General features: G+C 52.3%; 1 protein-coding gene across 1 annotated transcript in view; it reads right to left on the bottom strand.

Annotated features, from left to right (window-relative positions):
• The window catches only part of ZAN (zonadhesin), a 62,024-nt gene that overhangs the window by 20,646 nt on the left and 14,848 nt on the right, over nt 1-26,530 (bottom strand). The window contains 22 exon segments of the mRNA XM_030797230.1: nt 361-485; nt 1,171-1,335; nt 1,429-1,676; nt 3,142-3,286; nt 3,513-3,721; nt 4,961-5,137; nt 7,341-7,435; nt 8,643-8,754; nt 9,360-9,540; nt 10,107-10,354; nt 10,699-10,840; nt 11,809-12,011; nt 13,190-13,359; nt 13,470-13,580; nt 15,023-15,166; nt 16,853-16,998; nt 17,547-17,671; nt 18,737-18,856; nt 19,044-19,185; nt 22,851-23,035; nt 25,019-25,651; nt 25,654-26,283. Coding sequence (XP_030653090.1) covers nt 361-485; nt 1,171-1,335; nt 1,429-1,676; nt 3,142-3,286; nt 3,513-3,721; nt 4,961-5,137; nt 7,341-7,435; nt 8,643-8,754; nt 9,360-9,540; nt 10,107-10,354; nt 10,699-10,840; nt 11,809-12,011; nt 13,190-13,359; nt 13,470-13,580; nt 15,023-15,166; nt 16,853-16,998; nt 17,547-17,671; nt 18,737-18,856; nt 19,044-19,185; nt 22,851-23,035; nt 25,019-25,651; nt 25,654-26,283 — 4,456 coding nt within the window.

Genomic DNA, 26,530 nt, shown 5'->3' with positions numbered 1-26,530 from the left:
TGGTGGCAGGTGCCTGTAATCCCAGCTACTTGGGAGGCTGAGGCAGGAGTATCACTTGAGCCTGGGAGGCGGAGGTTGCAGTGAGCTGAGATCACACCACTGCACTCCAGCCTGGGTGACAAAGCAAGATTCTGTCTCAGAAAAAAAAAAAAATGAAAGAAAGGAGAGAAAGAAAAGAAAAGAAAGAGAGAGAGAAAGGAAGAAAAGGAAGGAAGGAAGGAAGGAAGGAAGGAAGGAAGGAAGGAAGAAGAAGGAAAGAAGGAAGGAAAGAAAGAAAGAAAGAAAGAAAGAAAGAAAGAAAGAAAGAAAGAAAAAAAGAGAGAGAGAAAGAAAAGCTAGAGGGTCTTAGGGGACCACTACCTTGGGTCAATGTCCTTATCTTTCCAACTGTTCACAAATTCACTGTCACTATGCGCTAGTTCGTCGCTGGGCATCATTAGTTCGTCCTCTTCCTCATCATTGAAGTTCCCACACACGCCGCAGACCTGGCGGGGGAAAGTGGTTTTTCCGTGCTGGGGAAGCACCAGAGTGGTTTTTCTCCCTCCCTCCCTCCCTCCCTCCCTCCTTCCCTTCCCTTCCTTCCTTCCTTCCTTCCTTCCTTCCTTCCTTCCTTCCTTCCTTCCTTCCTGTGGTTTCCCTCCTTCCCTCCCTCCCTCCCTCCCTTCCTTCCTTTCTTCCCTTCCTCCCTCCCTCCCTCCCTTCCTTCCTTCTTTTGAGTTTCACTCCTGTCACCCAGGCTGGAGTGCAGTGGCATGATCTCGGCTCACTTCACTATCCGCCCCCCAGGTTCAAGCAACTCTCCTGCCTCAGCTTCCCAAGCAGCTGGGATTACAGGTGCGCACCACCACCCCCAGCTAATTTTTTTTTTTTTAATAGAGACAGGGTTTCCCCATGTTGGCCAGGCTGGTCTCGACCTCCTGACCTCAACCTGCCTCGGCCTCCCAGAGTGCTGAGATTACAGGTGTGAGCCACCACGCCCGGGCAGAATGGTTTTTCCTGGAAGCACTCTTGTCCATCCTACACAGAAAGGCGCACTCCTCCACTGCCCTGCTCCATCCTGAGGAGTGGCCTCTTTGGGCAGGCACGATGTGAACACTGCCCCCCATCCCTGCCAGCCACCAATCTCCCGGGGCTGCCTCCCCAGCGAGGAGAGCCAGATGTTTTCCTCACCTTTCCATAGCAGGTTGTGGGGATTTCAATCTCTAAGAGACGATTCCCGTCAAACCTGACTTGCACCCCGATCTTGATGTTAACAATGGTGTAGATGCTGCTGGACTTGACACTGACCCCAGGGATCTGGGAGATCGCGGGGAGGGTGACCTGTTTGCTGTTGATCTAAACAGGAGGACAGTGATGGTGAGTAGGAGCAGGGACCACAGTCCCCTCCCCAGCGCTCCCTCCCAGCCCCAGTCACCACACCCAGCTCACCAGCACACGGTGGCCCTTCTGCAGGGTGACCTGGGCATCGTAGATGTCAATGTAGACCTCGTGAAGGCGGAAAGCCTCAGTTCCACCTTCCTCCTTCTCATGCTTGGCACTGATCTTGAAGAAGGGCAAGGCCATGGCGGGGTGGCACACTTTCACCAGGACATGAGTGCAGGCATCCGGGATAGAATGGTTACTACCATCAAAGCTCACGTAGTGGGACTCCCCTGGGAGCTGACACACTCCCATACCTGGGAGGACAGAGGCAGCTGGGCTATGACACTCCTCTGGCAGGTACAGGGTCCCTGGGAAACTAGTCCTGGGTTCTCCCTGCCTTCCAGAAAACAGTCGAGACCCCAGGTCCGGCCGTGCACAGGGGCTCATGCCTGTAATCCCAGTGGTTTGGGAGGCCAAGGTGGGCTGGTTTGATACCAGCCTGACCGACACGGTAAAACCCCGTCTCTACTAAAAAAATACAAAAAAGTTAGGGTATGGTGCCGTGTGCCTGTAATCTCAGCTACTTGGAAGGCTGAGGCAGAAGAATCGCTGGAACCAGGGAGACGAAGTTTGCAGTGAGCCAAGATTGCGCCACTGCACTCCAGCCTGGGCAACATAGACACTGCATCAAAACAAACAAACAAACAAACAAAAACCCGGGGCCAGGGTTAGGAGGTGTGAGGTTTACGGGTGGAGTGGGGCATGATTCTTTGGAGGAAGGATTTTTTTTTTTCTTTTTTGAGACATGGTCTCTCTCTGTCACCCAGGCTGGAATGCAGTGGCATGGTCACAGCTCACTGCAGCCTCAAACTCCTGGGCTCAAGCGGTCCTCCTACCTCAGCCTCCAGAGTATCTGGGACTACAGGCATGAAGTACCCTATTCAACTAATTAAAAAAAAATTTTTTTTAGAGACAGGGTCTTGTTCTGTTACCCAGGCTGGCATACAGTGGCAAGATCATAGTTCACTGCAGACCTGGGCTCAAGAGATCCTCCTACCTCAGCCTCCCAAGTAGCAGGGACTACAGGTGCAATGTCTTTAATTTTAAACTTTTTACCTTTTTTTTTTTTTTGTAGAGATGGGGTCTCACTATGTTGCGCAGGCTGGTCTTGAACTACTAGCCTCAAGTGATCCTCCCACTTCAGCTTCCCAAACCACTGGGATTACAGGCATGAGCCACCATGCCTGGCCTCCAGGAAAAGATTTATTTATTTAGAGACGGAGTTTTGCTCTTGTCGCCCAGGCTGGAGTGCAACGGCACAATCTCTGCTCACCGCAACCTCTGGCTCCTGGGTTCAAGCAATTCTCCTGCCTCAGCCTCTCGAGTAGCTGGGCTTACAGGCTAATTTTTGTATTTTTAGTAGAGACAGGGTTTAGCCATGTTGCTCAGGCTGGTCTTGAACTCCTGGTCTCAAGTGATCTGCCCACCTTGGCCTTCAAAAGTGCTGAGATTACAAGTGTGAGCCATGGCGTCTGGCCCCAGGGAAGGATTTATAATATCCCATCTAAGTTGGTGGCCGCTACAGGAGAAGGATGGGTGAGCCCCAAGGTTCCCTTCTCAGCAATTGGAGGTCATCTTTCCCACCGGAAGCTCTTGGTTGCAGCAGAGTTACCAGCCGAAACCTGAACCCCAGTGCTACAGGCAGCAGGGAATCTGTTGGGGAGTTGGGAAAGTGGGCCTCAGGGCTGTGGGGTCCCCCCATCACTGTGGTCCTCCTACCTGAGGCCTGACAACGGAGCAGCCCATCCAGGGCCCAGCACATCTGGTTGGGTTTGCAGGTGCTCTGGAAGCAGGTGATGTTGTTGTGGACGGAGCAGGTGCAGAGCCTGGTACAGGTGTTCTCTGTGTACCAGCGCTCCCCGACCTGTGGGCCACAAGGATCAGCAGAGCCAACAGAAAGTCGAAATGGGGAGATGGGTCAATGCCCTGTTGAAGCTGGCTACAGCATCTGGCCTTCCTCCTCGCCCCCCAGCCTTGGCCAGCCTTGCCCCTCCCAGGTTCTGAGCCTTCCTCCTGCCTCTCCTGAGCTTGCCCTGACCCCAAACATGTGGGCCTGGAAAGGGTGGGGCCCCTGCTAGCTGGCCTCTCACCGGGTGGTAGGAGCCCGCTAGGTCAGTGCAGCCACATTGGCCAAGGGGCACGCAGGAGGTTCCACTCAAGATGTGGCCTTTCTGACATTCGCAGCTCTCAGCACAGGGCAGTGCTTTGGGGCAGTCCCTCGGGTCGTTTATGCTGCTGCAGGTGGCTGGGCAGGGGCTGCCGCAGGGGCTGTAGCTGCTGCCAGGTGGGCACCTCATAGCTAAAGAAAATGAGAGCATTAGGAAGAGTGGGGTGGCATGTCCAGCCCCCAAACCTTGGGGCATCAAAAGCTCCTAGTAGTGGCCAGGAGCAGTAGCTCGCACATGTAATCCCAGCACTTTGGGAGGCCGAGGCAGGTGGATCACCTGAGGTCAGGAGTTCGAGACCAGGCTGGCCAACATGGTGAAAACTCAACTCTACTAAAAATACAAAAATTAGCCAGGCGTGGTGGCGCACGCGACTCTCTTGAACCACGAGCCAGCTACTTGGGTGGCTGAGGCACGAGACTCTCTTGAACCTGAGAGGCAGAGGTTGCAATGAGGCGAGGTCAGACCACTGCACTCCAGCCTGGGCGACAGTGAGACTCTCAAAAGCAAAACAAACAAACAAAAACAAACAGACATAAAATCTACCATTTTAACAATTTTTTTTTCTTTGAGACAGAGTCTCGCCCTGACGCCCAGGCTGGAGTGCAGTGGCATGATCTTGGCTCACTGCAAGCTCTGCCTCCCAGATTCACACCATTCCCCTGCCTCAGCCTCCCGAGTAGCTAGGACTACAGGCGCCCACCACCACGCCTGGCTAATTTTTTGTATTTTTAGTAGAGATGGGGTTTCACCATGTTAGCCAGGATGGTCTCGATCTCCTGACCTCATGATCCACCCGCCTCGGCCTCCCAAAGTGCTGGGATTACAGGCGTGAGCCACTGCGCCCAGCAACAATTTTTAAATGTACACTTCAACAGCACTAAGTACATTCACCTTGTTGTGCTGCCATTACCACCATCCATCGCCAAAACTTTTTGTTTTGTTTTGTTTTTCACTCTTGTTTTTTGTTTCACACTTGTTGTCCAGGCTGGAGTGCAGTGGTGCAATCTCGGCTCACTGAAACCTCCGCCTCCCAGGTTCAAGCAATTCTCCCATCTCAGCCTCTCCAGTAGCTGGGATTACAGGTGCTCACCACCACACCTGGCCAATTTTTGTATTTTTAATAGAGACAGGGTTTTGCCATGTTGACCAGGCTGGTCTCCAACTCCTGACCTCAGGTGATTCACCCATCTTGGCTTGAACACAGGAGGTAGAGGTTGCAGTGAGCCGAGATTGCACCACTGCACTCCAGCCTGGGCAACAGAGCGAGACTCTGTCTCAAAAAGAAAATAAAAAGAATTTAGAGGAAGAAAGAGAGGGCAGAATTCTGGAGGGTGCCTATGGGCTGTGGGAACAGGTGGCCAGTTACTCACGGTAGAAGGTTCTGTTCCGCCAGGCAGGGGCCTGGCCAGCCTGGGCACACAGGGACGTGTAGGCATGCAGGGAGTGGCACAGGGCCGTGGTGTCGCCCTTGGTCCCACACTGGCCATGCACGCAACTGGCAAAGCTGGACTCGGGGGGCACCACCTGGTGACATTGAGAGAAGGGTCCTGCAGGAAGAGAGAAGGCAGGTGAGCCAGGGGAGGGGCCGGGAAGGAGCAGGGCCATGTGGCTTCCCTGGGGCTGATTCAACATCCACTTCAATCGAAACCTGGATTTTCCCACCAGGCACAGTGGCTCACACCTGTAATCCCAGCACTTTGGGAGGCCGAGGGGGGCAGATCACTTGAGGTTAGGAGTTTGAGACTCACCTGACCAACATGGTGAAACCTAGTCTCTACTAAAAATACAAAAATTAGCAGGGCATGGTAGAGGGTGCCTGTAGTCCAGGCAACTCGAGAGGTTGAGGCAGGAGAATCTCTTGAACCCAGGAGGCGAAGGCGGCAGTGAGCTGAGATCACACCATTGCACTCCAGCCTGGGCAACAGATCGAGACTCCAACTCAAAAAAAAAAAAAAATACTGGATTTTCCAGCCTGAGCAACACGGTGAAACTCTGTCTCTACAAAAATTAGCCCAGCATGGTGGTGCACACCTGTAGCACCTGTAGTCCCAGCTACTCGGGAGGCTGAGGCAGGAGGATGAGCTATGATTGTGCCATTGCACTCCAACCTGGGTGACAGAGTAAGACCCTATCTGAATAAAAACAAAACGAACGAACAAACAAAACCCAGACTGGTGTGGTGGCTCCCACCTGTAACCTCAGCACTTTAGGAGGGCAAAGTCGGAGAATCACTTGAGCCCAGGAGTTCAAGACCAGACTGGGCTGCATAGCAGGACCCCGTCTCCAGAAAATATTAAAAAATTAGGCCGGGCACAGTGGCTCACGCCTGTAACACCAGCACTTTGGGAGGCCGAGGCAGGCGGATCATTTGAGGTCAGGAGTTCAAGAGCAGTCTGGCCAACATGGTGAAATGCTCTCTCTACTAAAAATTAAAAAAACTAGCTGGGTGTGGTGGCACAGGCCTGTAATCCCAGCTACTTGGGAAGCTGAGGTAGGAAAATAGCTTGAACCTGGGAGGCAGAGGCTGCAGTGAGCAGAGATCACACCACTGCACTCCAGCCTGGGCGACAGAGCAAGACTCTGATTCAAAAAAGTTAGCTTGGCATGGTGGTGCATGCCTGTGGTCCCAGCTACTCTGAAGGCTGAGGCAGGAGGATTACCTGAGCCCAGGAGTTCAAGCCTGCAGTGAGCTGTGATGGTGCCGCTGCACTCCAGCCTGGGCAACAGAGTGAGACCTTGTCTCTAAAAAACAAGAAAAAAGGAAAAACAGCCAGGCGTGGTGGCTTATGCCTGTCATCCCAACTACTTGGGAGGCCGAAGGGGAGGATTCCTTGAGGTCCATAGTTCAAGAACAGCCTGGGCTACCTAGTGAGACTCCCCCATCTCTATTAAAACTTTTTTTTTTTTTTTGAGGCCAAGTCTCGCTCTGTCGCCCAGGCTGGAGTGCAGTGGCGCAATCTCGGCTCACTGCAACCTCTGCCTCCCAGGTTCAAGCAATTGTTCTGCCTCAGCCTCCTGAGTAGCTGGGACTACAGGCGCGTGCTACCGTGCCTGGCTAATTTTTTTTTTTTTTTTTTTTGAGACGGAGTCTCACTCTGTCGCCCAGGCTGGTATGCAGTGGCGCGATCTCTGCTCACTACAAGCTCCACCTCCCAGGTTAAAGCAATTCTCCTGCCTCAGCTTCCTGAGTAGATGGGACTACAGGTGCGCACCACCACGCCCAGCTAATTTTTTGTATTTTTAGTAGAGATGGGGTTTCACCGTGTTAGCCAGGATGGTCTCGATCTCCTGACCTCATAATCCACCCGCCTCGGCCTCCCAAAGTGCTGAGATTACAGGCGTGAGCCACCGCGCCCGGCCGCCTGGCTAATTTTTTGTATTTTTAGTAGAGATGGGGTTTCACCATGCTAGCCAGGCTGGTCTCGAACTCCTTACCTCAGGATCTGCCCTCCTTGGCCTCCCAAAGTACTGGGATTACAGGCATGAGCCACTGCACCCAGCCTATTAAAACATTTTTAATAGAAAAAAAAAAAAGAAATCCCGGATTTATGTACTGCCTGAGACACAAATACAGACCCATCGGTCATAGGTCCCAAGAAGGTGACTGCTGGCTGGCCCTGTGTTCCCATTTGCCTTCCTCGTGCTTTTCCATCTGTTTCTGGTCTTGTTGTTTCTCCCTCCCTGACTAGACTCCCTACCTAGCCTCCTGTCCTTCAGAGAGGAAAAAGGGCCAGCAGGGACATGCCTTACCCTGAGGGTTTATTAAGGTCACACAGTTCTTGTTCCAGGCATCTGCCATGCTGTTCTCCTGGCAGCTGGAGGGCTTGCCACCCACAAGGAAACAGCTGAATGAAGAGAGAATAGAAACTGAGGGCTACAGGCTGGGTGCAGTGGCTCATGCCTATAATCCCAGCATTTTGGGAGAACAAGACAGGAGGATCACTTGAGACTAGAAGTTCAAGACCAGCCTGGGCAACATAGTGAGATCCTATCTCTACACAAAATTTTTAAAAATTAGCCGGGCGTGGTGGCATGTGCCTATAGTCCCAGCTACTCAGGAGGCTGTGGTGGGAGGATGGCTTGAGCCCAGCAGTTGGAGGCTTCAGTGAGCTGTGATTGCACCACTGCACTCCAGCCTGGGCAACAGAGCAAGACCCTGTCTCAAGAAAAGAAAAGAAAAAAAGGAAAGGAAAAAGGAAAGGAAAGGAAGAAGGAAGGAAGGAAGAAAAGAAAAGAGAAGAGAAGAGAAGAGAAGAGAAAAGAAAAGAAAAGAAAAGAAAAGAAAAGAAAAGAAAAGAAAAGAAAAGAAAAGAAAAAAAAGACAAGACAAGACAAGACCTGAGGGCCTGAGGAACCATCTCCCAAACCGAAGCAAAAGTGGACAGGGGGCTGGGTGCAGTGGCTCACACCTGTAATCCCAGCACTTTGGGAGGCCAAGGAAGGCAGATCACCTGAAGTCAGGAGTTTGAGACTAGCCTGGCCAACATGGAGAATTCCTGTCTCAAATAAAAATATAAAAATTAGCCAGGCGTGGTGGTGAGCACCTGTAATCCCAGCTACTTGAGAGGCTGAGGCAGGAGAATCACTTGAACCTGGGAGGCAGAGGTTGCAGTGAGCTGAGATCACGCCACTGCACTCCAGCCTGGGTGACAGAGCGTGACTCTGTCTCAAAAACAACAACAACAACAAAAAGTGGACAGGGAAAGAGAGAGGGATACAGGAGAAGAGGACAAAACGGTGCCCTCAAGTAGGAAGGCCAGGAGATGCAGCAGGAAGGAAAAAGGCTAGACCTCAGGGTGAACTTCCCAAGTGGGCCCTCCAAAGAGATCACTAAGCATGGGAGAAATCAGCAGGCGTGGGCGTGGGAAGTCAGAACAACTTCTTACCAACTCCAATCTTGGAGAGTCTAAACAGGAGAGATTGCCAGTTTCCTGCTAGTAGGGAGGTACAGCACAGAGAGAGTGGGGACACACAGAGGACACTTCCAAGCTGCCCCTGAAGCCCTTCCCAGGCCTAGCCCCTCCTGCCTGGCTCCCCTGACCCCCAGCTCACCCAGGTTCAGAGGATTCAGGTAACTTCCAGGCGGCCCCCAGCTGCACGGAGTTGCCTGCAGGCTTTCTGTCAGGGCGCAGGTTGGCATCCAAGCTGTTGTTGTTGTAGTTCCCTGGAGGAGGGAGTCATTAAAACAGGCAACAAGGGGCCCCCAGCAGGCCAGGCCCCAGGGCCACCATCCTCTTGGCACCCTCACTCTTCACTCTACATAGCAAGGTTAACCCTGTCTGTCTCTTTTTCTTTTTCTTTATTTTTTTGAGATGGAGTCTTGCTCTGTCACCCAGGCTGGAGTGCAGTGGCGCGATCTCAGCTCACTGCAATGTCCACCTCCCAGGTTCAAGCGATTCTCCCGCGTCAGCCTCCCGAGTAGCTGGGATTACAGGCGTGCATCACCATGCCTGGCTAATTTTTGTATTTTTAGTAGAGACAGGTTTTCACCATGTTGGCCAGGCTGGTCTCGAACCCTTGACCTCAAGTGATCCACCCACCTTGGGCTCTCAGAGTGCTGCATTTACAGGCATGAGCCACCATGCCTGGCCCTTTTCTGTCTCTTCATCTCCATCTTCCCTTAACTCCTACCTTCATGCCTAATGTCCTCAACCAATTAGTCAGTTGACAAATACTTAGAACACCTCACAGAGATGTTGGGGGAACTGGGACCAGGTCACACGCCTACTCATTGTCCCAGCTTTCCCCGCAGGTGCCCAGGAAACTCACCGCACAGCCCACAGAGCTGGCCGCCATAGGAGGAGGGGACTGTCACTTCCACCAAGTGGCTCCCATCGTAGCGAACTTGGAGCCCAAAGTTCGTGTAGAGGAGGACGAAGTTGCTGCTGAGCCTTATGGTCACCCGGCCTTGTGCAGGCCACACAGGTAGGGCCACCCGATGGCCATTCAGCTGCAGAGGCAGGGAGGACGTAGAAAGGAGAGTCAGGAAGGAACTCGGGATAAAGGCGAGGACGGGGGCTCATGCCTGCAAACCCAGCACTTTGGGAGCTGAGGCGGGAGGATCGCTTGAGCCCAGGATCTCGAGATCAGCCTGGGCAACATGGAGAAACCCTGTCTCTACAAAAAGTAAAAAAAAAAATTAGCCGTGCGGGTGGTGCATGCCTGTGGTTCCAGCTACTTATGAGGCCGAGGTGGGAGGATCACTTGAGCCCAGGGGGTCAGGGCCACAATGAGCTATGATTGCACCACTGCACTCCAGCCTGGGTGATAGAACAACATCTTGTCTCAAAAAAAAAAAAAACAAAAAAGCAAAAAACTGGGAGCAGGAGGGGCTGGTGCTGGTGGGTATTTCACAGACGGAGGAGGGAGTCCAAGGAAGAGGGTCTGGGTCAGCTGCAGGTGCCTCCCAGGTGCTCTAAGGAGCCAGAGAGGTGGGCATGCAGACAAGGAGGGGCACAGGAGAGAAGCAAACAGGCTGGGTGTTCAGGGTCCAGGAGGCAGGAGGAAGACACCCACCATGACCTTACAGCCTCTGAGCAGTGAGATGCTGAGGTCAAAGACCGTCACGTGGACGGCTTTGATGTAGGAGACCTCCAGGTTCCCCCCGCGGTTCTCGTTGGTGGCGCTCACAACAAAATAGCTGCCTTGGGACCTGGACCAGCAAGGCCGGGTCAGGACATAGGTGCAGGTGCCCATGAAGTGGTGTAAGGTGCCGTCGAAAGTCAGGTAGTGGGGGTCGCCCGAGGCCGTGCAGGTGGCGACACCTGCGGAGGAGAAGATGGAGTTTACAGTCTCACTCCTCCACGCCCCGGAAGCTGTGACCCAGAGCTGCCATCCTGGAGAGTCCACATTGGCATGGTCCCCACAGCCCACCCACAGATGTGGTGTTTCCCTAGGAAGTGTGGTTGGCTTGGCTTGGAGCTGCGGAAGAGAAACACTGATGTCCCCAACCTCACCCTCTGGGTCCTTGAAAATGCTGCCCCTCCCAGGCCCTGGTGGAGACTCAGCGGTCTGGGGAAGCTGCTTTGGGCAGGACCCATCACCTTGCCTGGTGTTGCCTGGTGTTGCCTGGGCAGTCCCCAGCTCACCTTCCACCCTGACGGCTCACCTTGGGCATGGCAGCCATAGATACCATCCTGTTGGCCACAGAACTCCTGGGCCCTACACCTCCAGGGCTGGCAGCGAATTCTGTTGTTGCTTTCACAGACGCACAGCTCTTTGCAGCCTGGCTTGTACCACCGCTCCTCTACCTGGGGAAGACAGCAGGGAAGGAAGAGAAAGTGGTTTTTTTGCTTTGTTTTGTTTTTTTCCCAGATCTGACACCAGAGCCCACCAGAACTGTTCAGATCACTGGCTTAATAGTAGGGAGACATCCTCTCTTCCTGCAGCTCCAAGATCCGCTGCAAAAGCTTGGCATCCATTCATTTTTTCAGTCACTCCATCATTTCTGGGTCTATTCATCATTTCAACCAAAATTGATCTATCCGAGGCCAGGTGTGGCAGCTCACATCTGTGATTCCAGCACTTTGGGAGGCCAAGGCGGGTGGATCTCTTGAGGTCAGGAGTTTGAGACCAGCCTGGCCAACATGGAGAAACCCCATCTCTACTAAAAATACAAAAATTAGCCTGGCGTGGTAGTGCACACCTGTAATCCCAGCTACTTGGGAGGCTTAGGCGGGAGAATCACTTGAACCTGGGAGGCGGAGGTTGCAGTGAGCTGAGACCGTGCCACTGCACTCCAGCCCGGACAACAGATCGAGACTCTGTCTCAAAAAAAAAAAAAACCAACAACAACAACAACAAAAAACAAGGGCCAGGCATGGTGGCTCATGCCTGTAATCCCAGCACTTTGAGAGGCCCAGGTGGGCAGATCACGAGGTCAAGAGATCAAGACCATCCTTGGCCAACATGGTGAAACCGCCCCCTACCCCGTCTCTACTAAAAATACAAGAATTAGCTGGCGTGGTGGTGCACGCCTGTAGTCCCAGCTACTCGGTAGGCTGAGGCAGGAGAATCACTTGAACCCAGGAGGCAGAAGTTGCAGTGAGCCGAGATCGCGCCACTGCACTCCAGCCTGGCGACAGAGCAAAACTCCGTCTCAAAAACAAAACAAAACAAAACAAGAAACGAAAAGAAAAGAAAGAGCTTGCAGGGGGTGTGAGAGCAGGGAGCAGGCCCTTTCTAGCTGCAGGGCTGAGAGGTCCACGCAGCCACTCACCTTGAAGTAGGTGCCTGCAGGGTGGAGGCACCCACACTGGGAGCGAGGTATGCACTTGAGGCCACTGAGGACGAAGCCCGGATTGCATTCACAGGCCTCCATGCACCGGTCTGAGCAGCACATGCCAGAGAATCCTGAATGGCAGGTGTCAGGGCATGGCTTCGCACACAGGGAGTACTTGCTGTTGGGCGGGCAGGCCATTGCTGGTGGAGGGAGAAGCTTGGGTGAGAAGGAGACGAACAAGCCATGGGGCCGGGTGGGAAACAGGAAGGACACGTTCGGAAGGGTCCCAGCTCCAGGCTTCTGGCCAATCTCGAGAAGAGAGAGTGACTGTGAGAAGCTTCCCCAAGGAGACTGCTGGGTCCCTGGGGCTGCAGGGCCAGCACTAAGGCGCCTGCCCTGAGAGCCTTAGATAGACCTATGGCGGGAGCAGACCGACCCACCGCTGGCAGCGCTGCTGTGTAGACATGCCCCAGGTGAGCTGTTGGCCCGCAGGGGACCGGGGCCATCTGTGAGGTCTGAGTCAGGGGATAGACCTGCCCTAAAGCAGCTTCCCCAAAGAGCTGGGCCACACCAGGAGCTGGGAGGCAGCCACATTGCCTCCTCTGCCTAGGGCCTGTACCGTGTGCCTGCGTGGGATGACTTGGGCTGCACAGAAACACTTTTTTTTTTTTAAAAAGACAGAGTTTCACTCTCGCTGCCCAGGCTGGAGTGCAGTGGCGCAATCTGTGCTTACTGCAACCTCCACCTCCCGGGTTCAAGCGATTCTCCTGCCTCAGCCACCCAAGTAGCTGGGATTACAGGCGCCCGTTGCCACACACAGCTAATTTTTGTATTTTTATTTATTTATTTATTTATTTATTTATTATTTTTATTATTTTTTGAGATGGAGTCTCACTCTGTCACCCAGGTTGGAGTGCAGTGGTGCAATCTCGGCTCACTACAACCTCTGCCTCCCAGGTTCAAGCAATTCTCCTGCCTCAGCCTCCGAGTAGCTGGGATTACAGGCACCCGTTGCCACACACAGCTAATTTTTGTATTTTTATTTATTTATTTATTATTTTTATTATTTTTTGAGATGGAGTCTCACTCTGTCACCCAGGCTGGAGTGCAGTGGTGCAATCTTGGCTCACTGCAACCTTCACCTCCCAGGTTCAAGCGATTCTCCTGCCTCAGCCTCCAGAGTAGCTGGGACTACAGGCATATGCCACCATGCCTGGCTAATTTTGGTATGTTTAGTAGAGACGGGGTTTCAGTGTGTTGGCCAGGCTGGTCCCGAACTCCTGATCTCGTGATCCACCCGCCTCGGCCTCCCAAAGTGCTGGAATTACAGGTGTGAGCCACCGTGCCCGGCCTCTCCCCTGAGTTTGGCACAACTCACGGCAGAAGTGGGGTTCCCTCCAGGGCTTCACGGCGTGGCCTGCGTCCTGGCAGGTGGCGGTCATGGTGGACATGGGTGTGCACAGCAGGTGCTGCAGCCCCTGGAATCTGCACATATCAAGCATGCAGCTGTCGAGGAAGGAAGTGGCCTTCACGTGCAGCAGGCATGTCCTGAGGGGAAAGACCAAGTCAGGGGGAATGGGGTGGACGGGGGTAGAGCCTTGGAGGAGCCCAGGTGCCAAGCACCGCCCCTGTGCGACCCTGCCTGCCCTCCTTCATACTCAAATGGGCCATGAGTGTCGACCAGCCGTCCACAGAACCCTGGCCCCGACATGCTGCTCTGCAGAGATGAATCACAAGACGGGGGATTCACCACCTGGTACTTCTGACACCTGCAAGAGACCCACCCCAAATGCCCTAAAGACAAAGGCTCACTTCCAGCTCAGCCCTAATCCAGCAGGCAGCAAGGCTGGCAGGCCGGGACTGGCAAACCAGCCTGTCAGCTGGGAAACCCCTCCCAGAGGATGTTTGAACACCGAGCCCCGGCCAGGCACTGTGGGAGGCCAAAGCAGGGAGAATCACTTGAGCCCAGGAGTTCCAGGCCAGCCTGGGTAACACAGTGAGATCCCATCTCTTTAAAAATAAATATGAAATTAGCTGGGTTTGGTGGTGCACATCCATAGCCCCAGCTACTCAGGAGGCCGAGGTGAGAGAATCAGTTGAGCCCAGGAGTTGGAGGCTGCAGTGAGCTGTGATTGAACCACTGCACTCCGGCCTGGGCGACAGAGTAAGGCGCTGTCTCTAAAAACAAACAAACAAACAAACAAAAAAGAATATTGAGCAACTGAAAGAACAACTTGAAGTCTCCAGGGTAGAGAGGAGAAAGGGGCAATGCCAGTCATTTTTTAAAGGGAGGGCACAGGCTGGGTGTGGTGGTGATGCCTGTAATCCCGGCATTTGGGGAGGCCGGGGCAGGTGAATCACCTGAGGTCAGGAGTTCGAAACCAGCCTGGCCAATGTGATGAAACCCCGTCTCTACTAAAAATACAAAAATCAGACAGGTGTGGTGGCATGTGCCTATAATCTCAGCTACTTGGGAGACTGAGGCGTGAGAATCACTTGAGCCCAGGAGGCAGAGGTTTCAGTGAGCTGAGATTGCACAACAACTACACTCTAGCCTGGGTGACAGAGCAAGACTCCATCTCAAAAAAAAAAAAAAAAAAAAAGTTGGGGAGGGCCAGCAGCCTGGTCAACATAGTGAGATCCCCCTTCTCTACCAAAAAAATTTGTTAAAGTTAGCTGGGCATGGTATAGTCCAAGCTACTTGAGAGGCAGAGAAGGGAGGATTGCTTGAGCCCAGGAGTTTGAGGCTGAAGTAAGCCATGATCGTGCCATTGCACTCCAGCTTGGAAGACAGAGGGAGATCCCATCTCAAAAAAAAAAGGGGGGTTGGGGGAAGGCTGGGCGTGGTGGCGTGGTGGCTCATGCCTGTAATCCCAGCACTTTGAGAGGCCAAGGCAGGCGGATCACTTGAGGCCAGGAGTTTGAGACCAGCCTGGCCAACAGGGTGAAACCTCATCTCTACAAAAATACTAAAATTAGCCAGGCATGGTGGCGGGCGCCTGTAAGCCCAGCTACTCGGGAGGCTGAGGCAGGAGAATTGCTTGAGCCTGGGAGGCGGAGGTTGCAGTGAGCTGAGATGGCACCACTGCACTCCAGCCTGAGCAACAGAAGGAGACTCCATCTCAAAAAAAAAAAAAAAAAAAAAAAAATGAGAGTTCCAGGAAGGGGACAGAACCCTCCCCGGACCCTGGTGGGAGGGCTCCTTGCTCACTCCTGGTCCTCGTCCTGGTCCGTCTGCCAGCTGTTCCCTAGCTCCTCCTTGTCTCCTGCTGGGCTGCCGTCCGACTTCAGGTGGTCATTGTCACTGTTGCCATCATAGTTCCCACACAAACCACAGAGTTTGCCAGAGTAGGTGCTGGGGGAACAGGAGAGGAGCAGGCATTAATGGAGAGAAGAAGCCTCGGTCCTCGAGGGGCAGTGGCAGAGAAGGCAAGGAGCTGGGGTCCCAAAACAGAGGGCGTGGGGAGGATGAAGAGGTGTGGAATGGACAAGAGGACCCCATGGCCCTCCCCCAAACCTCCTTCCCCTCTGTTCATTGTTCAGCCACAGCAAACCCCTTGCTGGCCCTAAAACACTCTCACCTTATTTATTTATTTATTTTTATTTTATTATCCTTTTTTTCAGATGAAGTCTCTCTCTGTCACCCAGGCTGGAGTGCAGTGGCGCAATCTCGGCTCACTGGAACCTCCGCCTCCCGGGTTCTAGCCATTCTCCTGCCTCAGCCTTCCGAGTAGCTGGGATTACAGGCACACACCACCACGCCCAGCCAATTTTTTTGTATTTTTAGTAGAGATGGGGTTTCACCATGTTGGCCAGGCTGGTCTCGAGCTCCTGACCTCAGATAATCTGCCTGCCTCGGCCTCCCAAAGTGCTGGGATTACAGGTGTCAGCCACCGTGCCTGGCCAAATTATTTATTTATTTATTTATTTATTTTAGAGATAGGGTCACCCTCTGTGGCTCAGGCTGGAGCACAGTGGTGCAATCTCAGCTCACTGCAGCCTCCAACTCCTGGGCTCAAGCGTTTCTCCCACCTCAGCCTCCTGAGTAGCTGAGACTACAGGCAAGTACCACCACGATAAGCTAATTTTTTTTTAAGAGACAGGATCTCACTATGTTGTCCAGGCTGGTCTGGAACTCCTGGGCTCAAGTGATCCTCTTGCTTCGGCCTCCCAGTGTGCTGAGATTATAGGTGTAGGCCACCACGCCTGGCTAATATTTAAATTTTTTTGTGGAGATAGGGTCTCACTATGTTGCCCAGGCTGGTCTGGAACTCCTGGCCCCAAGGGATTCTCCCACCTCAGCCTCCCAAAGTGCAGGGCTACAGGCGGGAACTCCTGCACCTGGCCTCTATAAAGTATTTTTATAAAGTCTTTCTTTCGCTGGGCACAGTGGCTCACCCCTGTAACCCCAAGACTTTGGGAGGCCGAGGCAGGAGGATCACCTGAGGTCAGGAGTTTGAGACAAGCCTGGCCAACATGGTGAAATCTCGTCTCTACTAAAAATACAAAAATTATCCGGGCGTGGTGGTGCACGCCTGTAATCCCAGCTACTTGGGAGGCTGAAGCAGGAGGATTGCTTGAACCTGGGAGGCAGAGTTTGCAGTGAGCCGAGATAGCACCACTGCACTCCAGCCTAGGGAACAGAGCGAGAGATCCTGTCTCAAAAAAAATAAAAATAAAAAGAAGAAGAAGAAGAATCTTTCTTTCCCTTGTTTCGTTCATCTGGGGAGCCACTCTTCCTTCGAGAATGGGACCAGGTGACTGTCCTTCTGAAAGCATCCAGAACTCACTAGTGCTCCTCCTAGCACATTCCCAAAGCATGTACATCCATCCTGCTATGTATCACATGCCCCGAAACCATTTTCTCCTGTCTCCTGGTCCAAAGGGATCCCCACTTAAGCAGAGTGCTTCCCACCCATCAAGAGATGCATAAAGGATCAAGTAGTGGTGCCAGGGATGGAAGAGGTGTGGGCAGGGTGGGCAGCAGGAAGAAGAGGCAGCAGGAAGAAGTGGCAGCTGCCTGGCCGGGACACTGCCTTACCTGGACACAGTAACATACAGCTGCTGGTCACCATCCCATCTCACCCGCAAACCGAACTCCGTCTGCAGCTCCACAAATCGCCCGCTTGCACCCAGGAAGACGCCTTTAGAGGGTATGGCTGGGAGAGTAACTCGTTGACCCTCAACCTGGAAGGCAGGGCAGAGGCAAGAGACAGACAGACAGATCTGCGGGTCAAGGAGGACCCCAGCAGACTTTCATTTCCATAGCTGGAATGCAGGACACCATCCACAGCTGCCTAACAATCTCATCCACCAGGAGTGGACTGGAGCTTCCTCATCACTGTTTTGTTTTTGTTTTTGTTTTTAAGAGACAGTGTCTTATATGTTGCCCAGGCTGGAGTGCAATGGTGCAATCACAGCTCACTGCAGCCTCAACCTCCTAGGCTCCAGCAATCCTCCCACCTCAGCCTCTGGAGTAGAGGGGACAACAGGCAAGTGCCACCACACCAGGCTAAGTTTTTCTATTTTTTAAGAGACAGGTTCTTGCTATCTTGCCCAGGCTGGCTTCAAACTCCTGGCCTCAAGCAATCCTCCCACTTTAGCCTCCCAAGGAGCTGGGATTGCAGGCCACTGTCTTGTTGAACCCCATCCATGGAAGAGTTCAGGGCTTGGAGGGGTCGGCCAGGACACACAGTCAGACCCTGCAAGGATGGTGGGGGTGGAATGGGGCTCACCAGAGTGCGTCTGCCCTTAAGCAAGGTGACGGTGGTCGCGGGCAGGGTCACGTAGACTTTGCTCAGGCAGGACACGCCCTCCTGTCCCTGCTCCTCGTTTTTGGCTGTCACTCTGAAGAATGGGTCTGGGTGGGGAGAGGAATGAAGAGAGCCCAGTGGCTCATTTCTGAACATCTGCCGCGAGCAGTGCCCTGAGCCCAGCGCCACAGAGAGAGATTAGTGCCACCAAGACACCAGCACCAAAGTCCAGTAGGGGAGGCCAGATCCACACAGGAGCAGACCACGACTGCCTCTTCCAGAAGAGCCTGCAGCCGCAGCGTGTCTGTCTCCATTCAGCGGCTGGAACATCCTCCAGGGCATCTGTGCTCCCTAACCACTGCCTTTGTTTTTTTTTTTTAAACTTCATTTATGTATGTATTTATTTATTTTTCGAGACAAGGTCTCACTTTGCTACCCAGGCTGGAGTGCAGTGGTGTGATCATAGCTCACTGCAGCCTCCAGCTCTTGGACTCAAGCGATCCTCCTGCCTCAGCCTCTCAAGTAGCTGGGACTATAGGTGTGTCCCACCACACCCAGCTGATTTTTTAATTTTTTTTTTTTTTTTTTAGACGGAGTTTTGCTCTTGCTGCTTAGGCTAGAGTGCAGGAGTGCAGTGGCTCGATCTCGGCTCACTGCAACCTCTGCCTCCAGGGTTCAAGTGATTCTCCTGCCTCAGCCTCCCGAGTAGCTGGGATTACAGGCGCCTGCCACCATGCCTGGCTAACTTTTTATGTTTTTAGTAGAGACAGGGTTTCACCATGTTGGCCAGGCTGGTCTCAAACTCCTGACCTCAGGTGAACCACCCACCTTGGCTTCCCAAAGTGTTGGGATTACAGGCGTGAGCCACCGAGCCCGGCCTTATTTTTAATTTTTTTTTTTTCGTGGAGATGAGAGTCCTGCTGTGTTGCCTAGGCTGGTCTCAAACTCCTGGATTCAAGTGATCCTCCTGCCTCAGCCTCCCAAAGTGCTGAGGTTACCAGTGTGAGTCACTGTTCCTGGCCTTCAACCCTCACCTTACAGAAGAACTTGCTCCTATTTTGCCTCTTCTCCCATCTGCGCCCTGCCCCTTCCTGCCACCCACCGTGCCCCATGCCCAGCAGCGATGCCCACAGACCCTCCCTCCAGGCCGCGGCGGCATCTCCAGGGCCTACCTGTTGAGTTGCCACAGGGCTGAGCCAAGATGTAAGTGCACTTGCCCATGAAGCCAAAGTGCCTCCCGTCAAAGGTGACATAATGAGGGTCTCCGTAGACCACGCAGGTGGCAGTGCCTGCTGGGAGGAGGAAGGAGAACAGGCAAAGCTGTTTCTGTGGCTCCTCCAGGCTGGACCCCACATGCCGGCCCACCCGCTGCCCGGTGGCAGGCCCCCGTTCCTCTGCTCAAGCGAGGGATTGGGATCCTGGCGTCACATCTACTCCAACAGGCTGGCAGGCGGGGACAGCATGGGGAGGGGCTCTCACCATAGGGGTGGCATCCGTACTGGCCATTTTTAAGCTGGCACACGGTGTGTGTCCCGCACTGAGAGATCTGGCACTCGACCCGACTGCCTGGCCAGCAGCGGCAATGTTCTGTGCAGTTGGGGCTGAACCATTCTGCGCTAGGCTGGGAGAAAGGGATGTGAGGTCACACAGTCATATAGCTCCTAGAGTACTTCTCCCTTTGCTTTTCTTTTTCATTTTTATATTTATTTATTTATTTATTTGAGATGGAGTCTCGCTCTGTTGCCCAAGCTGGAGTGCCGTGGTGCAATCTCAGCTCACTGGAACCTCCACCTCCCGGGCTCAAGCAATTCTCCTGCTTCAGCCTCCCAAGTAGCTGGGACTACAGGTGCCCACTACCATGCCCAGCGAATTTTTTGTATTTTTTGTACAGATGGGGTTTCTCCATGTTGGCCAGGCTGGTCTCGAACTCCTGACCTCAGGATATCTGCCTGCCTTGGCTTCCCAAAGTGCTTGGATTACAGGCATGAGCCACTGTGCCCAGCCCTTCTTTTCCTTCCTTCCTTCCTTCCTTCCTTCCTTCCTTTCCTTCCTTCCTTTTTTTCCTTCCTTCCTTCCTTTTCCTTCCTTCCTTCCTTCATTCCTTCCTTCCTTCCTTCCCTTCCTTCCTTCTTTTCATTTTTTTTTTTTTTTTGGTGGAGTCTCACTCTATCGCCCAGGCTGGAGAGCAATGGCATGATCTCAGCTCACTGCAATCTCTGCCTCCCAGGTTCAAGTGATTCTCATGCCTCAGCCTCCTGAGTAGCTGGGATTACAGGCACCCACCACCATGCCCAGCTAATTTTTGTATTTTTAGTAGAGACGGGGTTTCACTATGTTGACCAGCCTGGCCTCGAGCTCCTGACCTCAGGTGATGCACCCGCCTCAGCCTCACAAAGTGCTGGGATTACAGGCGTGAGCCTCCGCACCTGGGTGTTCTTCCTTTCCCTCCGCCATGCCTGGGAGAGAGGCTGCTCTCCCATGCAGACCTGACCTTCCTCATGTGATTCCTTCCCCACCACCTACTTGATACTTCCACCACGACAGCACATTTGCACGTGCTTTTCTCTCCCCCCAGAATGCTCTTCTCTCCTCCCACTTGTTTTTGTTTTTGTTTTTTAAGAGACAGGGTCTCACTCTGTTGCCCAGGCTGGAGTGCAGTGGCGCAATCATGGCTCACTGCAGCCTTGACCCCCTGGGCTCAAACCATCCTCCTGTCTCAACATCCCAAGTATCTGGGACTACAGGCACATGCCACCATGCCCGACTTTTTTTTTTTTTTTTTTTTGGAGAGACGGAGTCTTGCTATATTGCCTAGGCTGGTGTTGAATTCCTGAGCTCAAGTGACCCTCCTGCCTTGGCATCCCAAAATGCTGGGATTACAGGCGTGAGCCACCGCACCCAGCCTTATGTCTGTCTTTTCTTTTTTTTTTTTTCCTGAGACGGAGTCTCACTCTGTCACCCAGGCTGGAGTGAAGTGGCATGATCTTGGCTCACTGCAACCTCCGCCTCTGGTTCAAGCGATTCTCATGCCTCAGCCTCCCGAGTAGCTGGAATTACAGGTGTGCACCACCACGCCTGGCTAATTTTTGTATTTTTAGTAGAGACTTGGTTTCTCCATGTTGGCCAGGCTGGCCTCGAACTCCTGACCCCAGGTGATCCGCCCGCCTTGGCCTCCCAAAGTGCTAAGATTACAGGCGTGAGCCACCGCACCCAGCCAATATCTGTCTTTACCCAACATCTTAGCCCTCCCATGAGTGCTCTCATTCAATAAACACTTGCTGAATGAAGGAGTAAACCAAGACCCCAGGTGTCTCTCTGAATCTGAGAGCATTATGAGGGCAAGGACCACAACCTATTCGTGGCGACCCCAATGCCAGGGGAGTAGAAAGTACTAAGTAGGCTGGATGCGGTGGCTCACCACCGTAATCCCAGCACTTTGGGAGGCTGAGGTGGGAGGATGGGTTGAGCCCAGGAGTTCATAGACCAGCCTGGGCAACAGAGCCAGACCCCATCTCTACCAAAAAAAAAAAAAAAAAAAACCCCAAAAAACAAAAAAACAAAACACCTTTGAAGAAAGTACTAAATAAACATTTGTTGAATGCATAAATGAATCTATTAGAAGTGAATACAGCCAGGCACAGTGGCTCACGCCTGTAATCCCAACACTTTGGAAGGCTGAGGCAGGCGGATCGCCTGAGGTCGGGAGTTCAAGACCAGCCTGACTAACATGGAGAAACCCCGTCTCTACCAAAAATACAAAATTAGTTGGGCGTGGTGGCACATGTCTGTAATCCCAGCTACTCGGGAGTCTGAGGCAGGAGAATCGCTTGAACCTGGGAGGCAGAGGTTGCAGTGAGTGGAGATGGCGCCATTGCACTCCAGCCTGGGCAACAAGAGCAAAACTCTGTCTCAAGAACAAACAAACAAACAAACAAACAAACACGGCTAGAATGGTTTTTGCATCAATAGAGGACTGTGAGTGAATAGTTTGTTAAAAAAAAAAAAAAAGTGAATACACGCCTCCTAGGGCAGAGGGAAGAGCTTCTTGGTGCCAATGGTTGTGACAGATCTTTCTGCCCAGGCTGTGGCTGAAGCTAATCTCAGCAGCAACTCAGAGAGACCCAGGAGACTGGTTAAAGGGGGCAGGGGAAAGAAATAATAGTCCCGAAAGGGACAAGCAGAAGCTCTGATGTCAATGGTAAGAACACTTGGAGCTGAGAAGAGGCTCTGGACATTAATGAATAGCTTAACGTACTTTTTTTTTTTTTTTTGAGACAGGGTGTCACTCTGTCGCCCAGGCTGGAGTGCAGTGGCACAATCATAGCTCACTGCAGCGTCAGACTCCTGGCCTCAAGCAATCCCTCCACTTCGGCCTCCTAGAGTGTTGGGATTACAGGTGTGAGTCACCACGCCGGGCCCTTTAATGCACTTTTAATTAATAGGTTGCATATATTTATCATAAATTGCTAATGATAATAATTAACACTTACTAAGTAATTGTATGTGTTAGGACTTAATTTCATGTTTACAATAATCTTATATGAAGTAGAAAATCTTATTGTGTACACTTTATAAATATGGATAAAAGATTTAAAGAGGTAAAGAATATATGGTAAAACCCTATCTCTACTAAAAATACAAAAATTAGCCGGGCATGGTGGCGTGAGCCTGTTATCCCAGCTACTTGGGAGGCTGAGGCAGAGAATTGCTTGAACCTGGGAGGTGGAGGATGTAGTGAGCTGAGATCGTGCCACTGCACTCCAGCCTGGGTGACAGAGCTAGACTCTGCCTCAAAAAAAATAAAATAAAAAAAGAAATGTGCCCAGCTGGACACGGTGACTTATGCCTATAATCCCAGCACTTTGGGAGGCTGAGACAGGAGGATTGCTTGAACTCGGGAATTCAAGACCAGCCTGGGCAACGTGGCGAAACCCTGTCTCTACCAAAAATACAAAAATTAGCTGGGCATGGTGGCCTGTGCCTGTAGTCCCAGCTACTCGGGAGGCTGAGGTGGGAGGATCACTGGAGCCTGGGAAGTGGAGGCTGCAGGGAGCCACTGTCATGCCACTGCTCTCCAGCCTGAGTGACAAAGCGAGACCCTGTCTCAAAAAAAAAAGAAAAGATTGAATGAATAACTTCGCCATCATGTAACCATTGCTTCTGAGCTGACCCCTTGGGACTATCCAGTGATCCCCGTTCCCTTCACATGGGGAGCAGATGGAGCTGGAACCCAGGTGTTCTGCCGTCTATCTCCCTCATGGGACCCCAGCATCCCGGGGGACTTACCTCATAGTAGTTGTTGTTGTAGAAGCAATTGCAGGAAGAGGCCTGGATGCAGTGGTTGTCACTAAACAAAAAGCCAGGGTTGCAGACACAGCCCCCCCAACAGAGGGGCCCACAGCTAGGCCTGGGGCTCTTGCACGAAGCAGGACCAGCACAGGATTCATAGCGGGCATTTGGGGGGCAGCGCTCTAAGGGGAAAACAGCCTCTGTCACGCTTTCATTCCACGGCTTTCTCAGGGAGTCTCCCTGTCTCTCCTCTACCCCCAAACTCAAGTTCTTCTCTAGGAAACAGGACCATATTATTTAGCCATTAAAAGGTCTGAAGGCTGGGTGCTTCACACCTGTAATCCCAGCACTTCGGGAGGCTGAGGCAGGAGGACTGTTTGAGGCCAACAGTTTGAGACCAGCCTGTGCAACGTAGTGAGACCCCATCCCTACAAAACAAATTTAAAAATAAAACAATTTTAGGCCAGGCATGGTGGCTCACGCCTGTAATCCCAGCACTTTGGTAAGCTGAGGCAGACAGATCACTTGAGGCCAGGAGTTCGAGAACAGCCTGGCCAACAGGGCGAAACCCTACAGCCGGGCACAGTGGCTCACCCCTGTAATCCCAAGACTTTGGGAGGCCGAGGCCGAGGTGTAATTACAGGATTACACCCCTGTAATCCCAAGACTTTGGGAGGTCAAGACCAGCCTGGCCAACATGGTGAAACCCCGTTTCTATTAAAAATACAAAAATTAGCCGGTCGTGGTGGTGCAGGCCTGTGGCCCCAGCTATTCGGGAGGCTGAGGCAGGATAGTTACTTGAGCCCCAGAGGCGGAGGTTGCAGTGAGCCGAGATCGCGCCACTGCACTCCAGCCTGGGCGACAGAGTGAGACCCTGCCTCAAAAATATAAAAAATAAGAAATACGTCATTTATTTATTTATTTTTATTTTTATTTTTTATTTTTTGAGACGGAGTCTCGCTTTGTCGCCCAGGCTGGAGTGCAGTGGCGTGATCTCGGCTCACTGCAAGCTCCACCTCCCGGCTTCACGCCATTCTCCTGCCTCAGCCTCCAGAGTAGCTGGGACTACAGGCGCCCACCACCACGCTCAGCTAATTTTTTTGTATTTTCAGTAGAGACGGGGTTTCACTGTGTTAGCCAGGATGGTCTCGATCTCCTGACCTCGTGATCTGCCCGCCTCAGCCTCCCAAAGTGCTGGGATTACAGGCGTGAGCCACCGCGCCTGGCCAGAAATACTTTTTTTAAAGGAATGAAGTCCTGATGCATGCTACAGTATGGATGGCCCGGAAAACATTACACTCAGTGAAAGAAGCCAAACACAAAGGCTCACATATTGCGTGATTCCATTTGTATGAACTGTCCAGAACTGGCAAATCCATGGATATAGGAAAGAAATTTGTGGTTGCCAGGGGCTGGGGGAAGGCGGAGTGGGGAGTGGCTGCTAATAGGTACAGGATTTCTTTTTGAGGTGATGAAAATGTCTGGATTAGAAAGTGATGATGGTTGCACAACCTCAGGAATATACTAAAAACCACAGAATTGCTTTTGCTTTTTTTTTTTTTTTAAGACGGTGTCTTGCTCTGTTGCCCAGGCTGAAGTGCAGTGACACAATCATGGCTCACTATAGCCTCAACCTCCTAGGCTCAAGCGATCCTCCCACCTCAGCCTCCCGAGTAGCTGGGACTACAGGCGTGCGCCACCACACCCAGCTAATTTTTTTTTTTTTAATTTTAAAGTGGAGACAGGGTCTCACTATGTTGCCTAGGCTGGTCTCAAACTCCTGAGCTCAAGCGACCCTCCCACCTTGGCCCCCCAAAGTGCTGGGGTTACAGGTGTGAGCTACCGTGCCTGGCCTAGAATTGTACACTTTAAAAGGGTGACTTTTATGAAATATGGATTATATCTCAACAACAAACAAGGAGAAGGAAGACTCATGGTTGGGTCCTGACACCCCCACCCACTCTAGCCCTGCCATCCCTCTCGCTCTGGGCAGTCCTCCCCATTTCCTCTGAAGTCGCCATGGACTGCTTCAGCTCTCCCTTGAGAGTACTAGAAGCATCTAGAAGCAACTAGAAGCCTTCTACCAGAAGCATCCCTTTCCCTGACTCTCTCCTAGTCATTGTCTCTGACTTTCAGCCTTGGCCCACGCTCCATCCACCTCATACCTGTACTGGATCTGGGGGTTGTGGTAGTGCCCAGGATCACACTGGTCACAGGGGCACTTGGAGCATGTGGAGACGTCACCAAGGCTGCCAGCCCAGTGGCTGTAGGGCTGGGATAGGGTGGCCTCAGGGCTGTGAGCCTCTCTGTGGGAATGGTGGGTTTTTCTGTGGGGATGGTGAGTTTTTCTGTGGAGATAGTAGTCTCTTCAATGGAGATGGTGGGTTTTTCCGTGGGGATGGTGGGTTTTTCTGTGGAGATGGTGGGTTTTTCCGTGGAGATGGTGGGTTTTTCCATGGGGATGGTGGGTTTTTCCGTGGGGATGGTGAGTTTTTCTGTGGGGATGGTGGGTTTTTCTGAGGGAATGGTGGGTTTTTCTGTGGGGATGGTGGGTTTTTCTGAGGGAATGGTGGGTTTTTCTGTGGGGATGGTGGGTTTTTCTGAGGGAATGGTGGGTTTTTCTGTGGGGATGGTGGGTTTTTCTGTGGAGATGGTGGGTTTTTCTGTGGAGATGGTAGTCTTTTCAATGGAGGTGGTGGTTTCTTCAGTGGGGAGAGTGGGTTTTTCTGTGGGGATGGCAAGCTCTTCTGTGGAGACGGTGGGTTTTTCTGTGGAGATGGTGGGTTTTTCTGTGGGATGGTGGGTTTTTCTGTGGAGATGGTGGGTTTTTCTGGGGAGATGGTGGATTTTTCTGTGGAGATGCTGGGTTTTTCTGTGGGGATGCTGGGTTTTTCTGTGGGGATGGCAGGCTCTTCCGTGGAGATGGTGGTCTCCTCAGTGGGGGTGGTGGGCTCTTCTGTGGGGATGGTGGGTTTTTCTGAGGGAATGGTGGGTTTTTCTGTGGGGATGGTGGGTTTTTCTGTGGGAATGGTGGGTTTTTCTGAGGGAATGGTGGGTTTTTCTGAGGGAATGGTGGGTTTTTCTGAGGGAATGGTGGGTTTTTCTGTGGGAATGGTGGGTTTTTCTGAGGGAATGGTGGGTTTTTCTGAGGGAATGGTGGGTTTTTCTGTGGGAATGGTGAGTTTTTCTGAGGTAATGGTGGGTTTTTCTGAGGGAATGGTGGGTTTTTCTGTGGGGATGGTGGGTTTTTCTGTGAGAATGGTGGGCTTTTCTTTGGGGACTGTGGGCTTTTCTGTGGCGACACTGGGTTTTTCTATGGAAACTGTAGGTTTCTTTGTGGAGATTGTAGGGTTTTCTGTGAGGCCAGTGGTTTCAGAAGGGCCAGTGGAAGAAACTGGAGATACGGGAGGAAGCTCTGGTAGCACTTTTACTGGAAAGAAAAAAAGAATCCCTGGAGTTTAGTCAAAACCATACCACTACCCTCTTCACTGCCATCTAATTGGAGTGGGCTCCAATGGGTGACTTATTCACACCTCTCTTTCTACTCCCAAACCCCAACCTTCATCCACTCAACAAACACTAATATATGTCACATATTGTGCCAGAAATGAATAGGATATGGGTCCGGCCTTCAAGACTACAGAGGAAGGAGTTCTGGATCCAGCCCCCAAAATCCA

This window comes from Nomascus leucogenys, chromosome 17 (assembly GCF_006542625.1).
Source record: "Nomascus leucogenys isolate Asia chromosome 17, Asia_NLE_v1, whole genome shotgun sequence".
Lineage (NCBI taxonomy): Eukaryota > Metazoa > Chordata > Mammalia > Primates > Hylobatidae > Nomascus > Nomascus leucogenys.
This window is presented reverse-complemented; position numbering and strand designations above follow the sequence as displayed.